The sequence below is a fragment of the Dipodomys spectabilis genome, unplaced genomic scaffold, assembly GCF_019054845.1.
Source record: "Dipodomys spectabilis isolate Male_0828 unplaced genomic scaffold, ASM1905484v1 ptg000145l, whole genome shotgun sequence".
In the NCBI taxonomy this organism is placed as follows: domain Eukaryota; kingdom Metazoa; phylum Chordata; class Mammalia; order Rodentia; family Heteromyidae; genus Dipodomys; species Dipodomys spectabilis.
Window position 1 is genome coordinate 16755001 of NW_024870822.1, and position 9881 is coordinate 16764881.

The 9881-nt window shown below is 42.0% G+C and overlaps 1 protein-coding gene across 4 annotated transcripts in view; it reads right to left on the minus strand.

Annotated features, from left to right (window-relative positions):
* Positions 1-9881, minus strand: part of LOC122117646 (L-lactate dehydrogenase C chain-like) — a 32370-nt gene extending 22489 nt beyond the window's left edge. For 3 of the 4 annotated variants that reach the window (XM_042691386.1, XM_042691389.1, XM_042691388.1), the window contains exons 1-4: positions 9761-9850; positions 9354-9488; positions 7709-7826; positions 1032-1205 (exon numbers count right to left, since the gene is read on the minus strand). In XM_042691386.1, coding sequence (XP_042547320.1) covers positions 1032-1205; positions 7709-7826; positions 9354-9479 — 418 coding nt within the window. In that variant the 5' untranslated portion in view covers positions 9480-9488; positions 9761-9850. The other variant, XM_042691387.1, reaches the window with a different exon arrangement.

Consider the following 9881-nt stretch of genomic DNA (forward strand, 5'->3'; position numbering starts at 1 on the left):
CTGTAATCCTAGCTACTCAGGAGCTGAGATCTGAGGATTGCAGTTCAAAGCCAGCCTGGGCAGGATAGTCCATGAGAATCTTATCTCCAATTAACCACAAGATAACTAGAAGTGGCACTGTGGCTCAAGAGGCAGAGCACTTGGATTGAGCTGAAGAGTAGAGGGACAGTGTCCAGGCCGAGTTTAAGCCCCTTTTTAATTAAAAAGGGGGCTGGGAAGGTGGCTCAGTGGTAGAGTGCTTGCCTTGCATGCATGAGGCTTGGGTTCAATTCCTCAGCACCACATAAGCAGAAAAAATCGGAAGTGGCACTGTGGCTAAAGTGGTAGAGTGCTAGCCTTGAGCTAAAGAGCTGAGGGACAGTGCTCAGAGTTCAGACCCCACAACCGACAAAAAAAAAAATTATATATAAACAAAAGAATATTCAAACAAAAAAAGAAACAAGTTATTGATATACCCAACAACATGTGTGAATCCCAAAATAAGGAGTCAGGTAGAAAAGATGATTTGTTTTTTCATATAAAATTCAAGAAAATGAGACCAGAGATGGAGGGATGAACTTCAATCAAGAGCAAGCAACATTCAGAGTTACCAGAAATTTTCTGTAACTTTATCATGATGGTGATGTAATTATGAGTGACTATATCTATGAAAATTCAATGCACTATATATTTTGAATAGTGTAGCTTATTATACATAAATGTCACATCAATGACATTTTTATTGGTTTTTGTTCTGTTTTTTGGTTGTGGGATTTGAACTCAGGGCCGGGGTGCTATCCCTGGGCCTCTTTGTGCTCAAGGCTAGCACTCTACCACTCTGAGCCACACTTCTGGTTTTTGAGTGGTTAATTGGAGATAAGAGTCTCACGGGGACTTTTTTGCCTGGGCTGTCTTCGAACCATGATCCTCAGATCTCAGCTTCCAGAGTAGCTGGGATTACAGATATGAGCCACAGGAACCCGGCTTGTTTTGTTTTTTTAAGAAATAGTATAGAGTGATCACCCTTAGGCAGAAAAATGGAAGGGACTCACCTGGGTTTGTGACAATTATGATTTTGCAGTCAGGACTATGCTGTATTATGTTAGGAATGATTGACTTCATAATAGCCACGTTACGCTGCACTAGGTCAAGGCGAGTTTCTCCTTCCTTCTGCCTTGCCCCTGCTGTGACAATAACTAATTTGGAATTTTTTGATATGCCATAATCTACAAAGGAAATGAAAGACAGTATTTGGATCAAGACTGCCGTCATCACTGCACTTTAACTCTGTAAGAGTCTGTTATATGGCCAGGTACTATGGGCTCATGCTGAGCCTTGGCTCAGCAACAAAATACCCAACTGGCAAGAGTTCAAGGCCCCGAGTTCTGTACCCATTACCAAAAAAAAAAAAGTCTTATGTATACTCTTGTTGTTTTACCCTCATGTCTGGCATTTTCAGATTGACTTTCCATGAGGTATTTGTATAAACCGAAGAAGACCCTTGTCATTACAACCAGCCAGCATCAAACTTTATAACTGACCACTCTCTCCTTCAGTACACATTCTCATTTGTCATCCCACTGTAAGGAAAGCTCTGTACTTTTTAGAAACACCCTAACTAATCAGAAGCTTAGAACCCTATTTACTTCCAATTATTATAAGGGACTGTATTTGAGAACAAATAAAAACAAGGTTTTGTTTTTTGTTTTTTGTCAGTCATGGGGCTTGAACTGAGGGCCTGTGCTATCTCTGAGCTTTTTCACTCAAGGCTAGCATTCCATCACTTTGAGCCCACAGCACCAATTCCAGTTGTCTGGTGGTTAATTGGCGATAAGAATCTCAAAAACTTTCCTGTCCAGGCTGGCTTTGAACAGAGATTCTCACATCTCAGCCTCTTGAATAGCTAGGATTACAGGAGTGAGCTACCAGCATCCAGACTGCTTAAGATTTTTTGGAAACTCAAGTTAAGAGCTACCTTGTTGCTTCTTAGCAGCCTTTACCCAGACTAAAGTGTCTTAAGTAACTGTATTTTATTTGCATGGTTCCCAGAGGTAGGGAAAAGAGAATTCTTTTTAGATTGTCTTTATATGAAGAATACAGTTGAAGAATTAGTAAATGAAAGCAATCAGCAGCTGTCTCAAAATAGAACAAAGACTCAGAATACGGAAAATAAAGAAGAGAACCAGCAAGAAGATGGGGGTAGGGATAGACAGGGTAGTGGGTAGGAGGTAATTTTGATCAAGGTATATTATATACACATACAAAAAGATGTTATGATGAAACATTATTTTGTACAATTAATACATGTTAACAAAATAAGTGAAATTGTTCTTTTAGGTACAAGAGAGACACGAATATAAAGAAACATAATTAAAATGTAGTGTTTCCTAGCTAGTCAGGAGGCTTGCAGTTTGAAGCCAGCCAGGCAGAAAAGTTCATGAGACTTTTATTTCCAATAAACTACTCAGAAGAGCTGGAAGTAGAGTTGTGGCTCAAGTGGTAGAGTCCTAGCCTTGATCACAAAGAGGCTCAGGGATAGCACCCCAACCCTGAGTTCAAGCCCCAGGATGAGCAAAAGAAAAAAATGTGTTGTGTGTGTGCTAGTACTGGGTCATGAATTCAGGACTGGGCATTACCCTTTAACTTTTTTGCTCAAGGCTGGTGCACTCTACCACTTGAGCTATACCTTCCAACTTCTGGCATTTGGGAGGTGAATTGGTAATTAAGACCTTTACAAACTTTCCTGTTGTGGGTTTGTCTGCCCAGGCTGGCTTTGATTCACAATCTTCAGATCTGTTTCCTGAGTAGCTACAAATACAGGCATGAGTCACTAGCACCCAATTAAAAATAATAAAAAATGGGCTGGGAAGGTGGCTCAGTGGTAGAGTGCTTGCCTTGCATGCATGAGGCCCTGGGTTCGATTCCTCAGCACCACATAAGCAGGAAATAAAAAGCTGGAAGTGGCACTGTGGCTCAAGTGGTAGAGCGCTAGCGTTGAGCTGAAGAGCTGAGGGACAGCGCCCAGGCCCAGAGTACAGGCCCCATGACTGGACCCAAAAAATAATAATAATAATAATAAAAAATGTAATAGGGTTTATGATAAAAATTACTTCATGAGTCTTTAAATTTCTCATACTTCAGCAAAAAAAAATATTAAACTTTAAGAAACACACTGCAAAACTCCAATTAGCTGAGCCATACTTAGTCTTACCCTATGAGAAAAATCACTAAATTTCTAAATACATTATATACATGTATATATCAATATAAAATGTGTATATTGACTAGTATTTCTAAATGAGGTAACCACCTCCAGTGCCTATCATGTCAGGTAAGAGGATGTCAGTTGTGGGGCTTGAACTCTGGGCCTGGGTGCTGTCCCTGAGCTCTTCAGCTCAAGACAACTGCTCTACCACTTGAGCCACAATGCCACTTCTAGTTTTCTGGTGGTTAACTGGAGATAAGAGTTTCACAGACTTTTTTCCCCTGGCTGGCTTTGAACCATGATCCTCAGATCTCAGCCTTCTAAGTAGCTAGGATTACAGGCATGAGCCACAGGTGCCCAGCAGTTAAAAGGATTTTCTTTTTCTTTTTCTTTTTTTTCTTTTGTCGGTCCTGAGGCTTGAACCCTGGGCTTGGGCACTATCCCTCAGCTCTTCAGCTCAAGGCAAGCACTTTAACCACTTGAGCTACTGCACCACTTCCAGTTTTCTAGTGGTTTATTGGAGATAAGAGTCTCAGAGACTTTCCTGCTTGGGCTGGCTTTTAACTGTGATCCTCAAATCTCAGGCTCCTGAGTAGCTAGGATTACAGGTGTGAGTCAGCATCGCCTAGCAGGTAAGAGGATTTCTAAGAGTGCATACCCATCTGAATATAGGATAAAATTCTTTTCCAAGATTTCTGAGGCTTCTTAGTTGACCCAATGTATGATGTTAATGCCTACTGGGCCAACTTATCCACTTCCTGGGTTCTATAACCCATTGTAATGCTTAAAACTTGGTCCTGCCAGACGCCCATTGCTCACACCTAGCTAATCCTAGCTACTCAGGAGGCTGAGATCTGAGGATCACAGTTCAAAGCCAGCCTGGGCAGGAAAGTCCATGAGACTCTTATCTCCAATAAACTATTAAAAAATCAGAAGTAGCACTGTGGCTCAAGCAGTAGAGCACTCAAGCCTTGAGCTGAAGAGCTGAGGGACAGCGCCCAAGCCCAGAGTTCAAGCCCCATGACTGACAAAAAAAAAAACAAAAAACTTGGTCCTCAATAAATAATGATAAGCCATGCAAAGTATCAGTGGCTCATGCCAGAAACTGAGATCTGATTATCTGGGCAGAAAAAGGTTCCTGAAACTCTTAGATCCAACCACCAAAAAGACAGAAATGGTGATGTGGCACAAGTGGTATAGCACCAGCCTCAAGCAAAAAGCCAAGCAAGACTACAAGGACCATGATCAAGCCCCAGTTCGATCATGCCTCACACACAAAAAAGCCAGGTGAAGTATGTGGATGAGTTATCAGTAAAATTATAAAAACTATTCAAGGGCTGGGAAGGTGGCTCAGTGGTAGAGCCCTTGCCTTGCATGCCTGAGGCCCTGGGTTTGATTCCCCAGCACCACAGAAGCAAAAAGAAAAAAAGCCGGAAGTGGCACTGTGGCTCAAGTGGTAGAGCTTTAGCCTTGAGCTGAAGAGCTGAGGGACAGTGCCCAGGCCCAGAGTTCAGGCCCCATGACTGGACCCAAAAAAAAAAAAAAAACTATTCAAAGCTGCATATACTGAGGAAAATGTATTAGATAAAATAACAAGTTTGAAAAGATTTATAGCCAGGCACTGGTGGCTCACGCCTGTAATCCTAGCTACTCGGGAGGCTGAGATCTGAGGATCATGGTTCAAAAAGCCAGCCCAGGTAGGAAACTCTGTGAGACTCTTATCTTCAATACACCACTAGAAAACCGGAAGTGGTGCTGTGGCTCAAGCAGTAGAGTGCTTGCCTTGAGCTGAAGAGTGCAAGAACAGCACCCAAGCCCGGAGTTCAAGCCCCATGACCGACCAAAAAAAGAAAAAGAAAAAAAGAAAAGATTTATAGAAACTGGGCACTGGTCACTCACACTCATAATCTAATCCTAGCTACAAGAGGCTACTGAAGAGGTTCAAGGTTTGAAACCAGTCTGAGCAGAAAAGGACAGCACATGAGATTCTTTAGTTGTTGTTGTTGTTGGTTGTGGGGCTTGAACTCTGGGCCTGGGTGCTGTCCCTCAGCTCTTCAGCTCAAGGCAAGTATTCTACCACTCTGAGCCACAGCACCACTTCATTTTCTGGTGGTTAATTGGAGATGAGTCTCACTTTCTTGTCTGGGCTGGCTTTGAACATTTATCCTCAGATCTAGCCTCCTGAGTAGTTAGTATTACAGGTGTGAGCCACCAGCACCCAGCTGTCACATGAGATTCTTTTTTTTTTCTATTTTTTTTTATTGTAAAGATACTATACAGAGGGTTACAGTTACATGAGTGAGGTAATGAGTACACTTCCTCTTGAACATTGTTACCCCCTCCATTGTTTTCTCCCTACCATCCCCTCCCTCCCTACCTTCCCCGAGGTTCTTTTTTTTTTTTATTGTAATTAAGTGATTACATAATTTCCGGAATCTCACAGTATTGTGGAATAATGATGCTCATTTAAAGTCACAAGTTCATTCTAACTTTCCTGGAGCAAATTGTCTATAACAGTCTGTAACATATAATGGTGTTCACGTTATACACCATACATCTGATCAGCAGCATGGGGATATTTAGTAGTGGTTCAACCAGATGAGTGGGAGTTCTTTGTTTCTTAAGTCCTGTTAGTTTTGTCGTATCACCTAACATTTTGGATTTAGCATCCACTTATCAGGGAGACCATGTACCGTTTGTCTCTTCACTCTTGGCTTAGCTCGCTCAACATGATTCCTTCTAGCTCCATCCATTTCCCTGCAAATGCCATTATTTTGTCTAATGGCTGCATAATATTCCATTGTGTATAGATACCACAATTTTTGGATCCATTCATCTGTGGTGGGGCATCTGGGTTGTTTCCATATCCTAGCTATTGCGAACAGTGCTGCAATAAACATGGAGGTGCACGTGTCCTTGTATATTGGTTCCTGTTGTTCAGGGTAGATGTCTAGAAGTGGTATGACTGGGCCGTAAGGGAGGTCAATCTTTAGCTTTCTAAGGACCCTCCAGACTGCTTTCCAAAGTGGTTGTGTACATTCCCACCAGCAGTGTAATAGGGTTCCTCTTTCTCCACATCCCCTCCAGCATTTGTCGTTGGCTGATTAGTGGATGTGGGACATTCTGACTGGGGTAAGGTGGTATCTCAGGGTTGTCTTTATTTGCATTTCCTTCACCACCAGGGATAATGAACATTTACATTTCCTCATGTGTTTCTTTGCCATTTTTATTTCTTCATTTGAGAAGTCCCTCTTTAGTTCCCTTGCCCATTTAGTAATTGGTTTGTTAGGTTTGGGAGGGATTAGTTTCTTGAGTTCCCTGTATATACAGGATGTTAACCCCTTGTCTGATATATTGCTGGTAAATATTTTTTCCCAATTAGTTGGTTGTCTTTCTAGCTTGGTTGCGATAGATTTAGCTGTGCAGAAGCTTTTTATTTTAAGGTAGTCCCATTTGTCGAGTCTCTCTCCAACTTGTTGTGACCCTGGGACTCTGTTCAGGAAGTTCCTTCCTGTGCCTATTAGTTCAAGTGTTTCTCCTACTCTGTCCTGCAGTAGTTTCAGAGATTCAGGTTTAATGTTAAGGTCTTTAATCCATTTTGAGTTTATGTTGGTGCATGGTGATAGGCTGGGGTCCACTTTTAGTTTTCTGCATCATATGAGATTCTTATCTCCAATTAACCAGCAAAAAGCTGGAAGTGGAGCTCTGTCTCACATGTTAAGAGTGCCAGCCTTGAACAGAAAAAGCCAAGTGAGAATACAGAACTCTGAGTTCATGCCCAATATTTATGTCAGTAAGAAGCAAATGCATAGAAAAAGGAAAGTAGACGGGATTTATACTTTTCCAATTTTTCAAATTTTCTCCAATTATAATAAAAAGGTTTTTAATAGAGTCTGGCTGGGCACTGGTGGCTCACATCTCTAATCCTAGCTACTCAGGAGGCTGAAATCTGAGGACTATGGTTCAAAGCCAAACAGAATAGTAAAGTCTATGAGACTCTTATCTCTAATTAAAGACACACACACACACACACAAAAAGCTGGAAGTGGAACTGTGGCTCAAGTGGTAGAGTGCTAGCCTTGAACAAAATAAAAGACAGCACCCAGGCCCTAACTTCAAGCCTCAGAACCAGCCTACCCCCGCAAAAAGTCTGTACATTGTGAGGGGCCGGTGGCTTAGACCTGTAATCATAGCTACTCAGGAGGCTGAGATCTGAGGATCGCGGTTCAAAGCCAGCCACAGCAGGAAGGTCCATGAGACTCTTATCTCCAATAAAACCACCAGAAAACTAGAAGTGGTGCTGTGGCTCAGAGTGCTAGAGTGCTTGCCTTGAGCTGAAGAGCTGAGGGACAGCGCTCAGGCCCAGAGTTCATGCCCCATCACCCACCAAAAAAAAAAAAAAAAAAGTCTGTTTATGTCTTAATGGCTTAATGATAATTCAAATCTTACATTTATTGATGTCAGTTTAATAAAATTCACTACTTCTTTTAAAAGCTCTGAAAATAACTATAAAACTAAAATTACCTTTTCCACCAACAATTTTTGAAGTAGTAAGGAAAATACTGCCATGCAGAAGATCCAGTGTTTCTCCCCTCAATTTGTCTGCTTCAGCATCAACAAGGGCAAGTTCATCAACCAATTCCTAAAAAACATGAAAGTTCTGAATAAAATGTTCCTACTCTTTTTATTTTTTTATTTTTTTTTTGATTTTTTTTTTTATTGTAAAGCTACTATACAGAGGGTTACAGTTACATGAGTGAGGTTATGAGTACACTTCCTCTTGAACATTGTTACCCCCTCCATTGTTTTCCCCCTACCATCCCCTCCCTCCCTCCCTTCCCCGAGGTTCTTTTTTTTTTTTTTTGATTGTGATTGAGTGATTACATAATTTCAAAGTCACAAGTTCATTCTAACTTCCCTGGAGCAAATTGTCTACCACAGTCTGTAATATATAACAGTGTTCACATGTTATATACCATATTTGTGATCAGCAGCATGGGGATATTTAGCAGTGGTTCAACCAGATGAGCGGGAGTTCTTTGTTTCTTAAGTCCTGTTAGTTTTGTCGTATCACCTAACCTTTTGGATTTAGCATCCACTTATCAGGGAGACCATGTACCGTTTGTCTCTTCGTTCTTGGCTTACCTCGCTCAACATGATTCCTTCTAGCTCCATCCATTTCCCTGCAAATGCCATTATTTTGTCATTTCTTATGGCTGCATAATATTCCATTGTGTATAGATACCACAATTTTTGGATCCATTCATCTGTGGTGGGGCATCTAGGTTGTTTCCATATCCTAGCTATTGTGCCTACTCTTTTTAAATTTAATTCACTTTATTGTTATTATAAACATGATGTACAGAGGGGTTAGAATTACATGAATCGGGTAATGAGTACATTTCTTTCCTACAGTGTCTTCTATTCCCTCACTCTCTCCCTATCCCTCTCCACCTAAGTTTTAAAAGAATGAGAAAAATTTTGAATCCTAGCTACTCAGGAGGCTGAGATCTGAGGATCATAGTTCAAAGCCAGCCGGGTCCTGCCCATGAGACCCATCTCCTGCACCACCAGAATATCGGAAGTGGTACTGTGGCTCAAAGTGGTAGAGCCCTTGCTTTGAGGGAAAGAGCTCTGGGACAGAGCTCAGGTCCTGAGTTCCAGCTCCATGACCGAGAAGAGACTGACTGCCCAACAACTAAGTCAAGGGAGGACATCTACACCCACATATACAGAGACCATGTCTTGTTCTGTCTGAACTGGACACAGTATTACTTGAAGTCAGTCTACTCAGACATTTTCCAATTACACAAATATATAAACTCTGCTTACTATAATTTTGTTTTGCTTTTTTTTTCTTTTCCTTTCTTTTTTTTGTTTTGTTTTGTTTTGGGACAGAGTCTTACAATGTAGTTTTGGCTGGCCAGAACTCGATCTCCTGTATCAGCGTCCTGACTGCTGGCATGTGTCCGATTGTACATTGATCCTCCTACACACACTTCTGGCTACAGGTTTGCGCTGCTGCCTCAAATGTTCCTTAAGTCGGATCAAGATTCAACAGATGAGAGGAAACTTGTTTGCTGTGAAGGCCTAAATCGTACAATCCTGAATCCAACACCTTTAAGACCCAAAAGTGCTTACTGCAGTTGCAGGCCCAGGCTGCATTTACCTTCATCAAGATACAAATAGCACAGGCCATGCCTACAGAACCAGCTCCAACAATGGTGATCTTACAATTGGGGATGTTATCTTCTGCAGCTACCTTGGAAATAAGCTGCTCTTTGATAGTTGTCATTTTGGGGCCCTGCTAAGAAAAATGCCGGGTTATGAGTGAAAACAACCCTTCCTTGCAGTTAGGAAGTGGTCACCACAGTGAACACCTAAGGAAGCCAAGAGGGCCTGAGTTTGTAGGATGGCCGGGACCAAGGGTGGAGGGAACCCAAAGAGATCCACCTGGCTAAACAATGTGGGGCTAAAACAGGCTTCTGCCTATCCGTGAAAGGGCTCTTAGTTTGTCCCACCCCAGCCCCAACTGGTTTTCACCCAGCACCAGATGCTCACAAATGATCTGTTTACCGCAACTCAGAAGTCCCCAAAGCGCCACCCACTGTCCCCTAAAGAAGGAAAACTGAAGAACACGGAGAAAAGAGCCCAACTGCAGCGAAGCCCATTGAACGTTACACACCCAGGAAGCAAC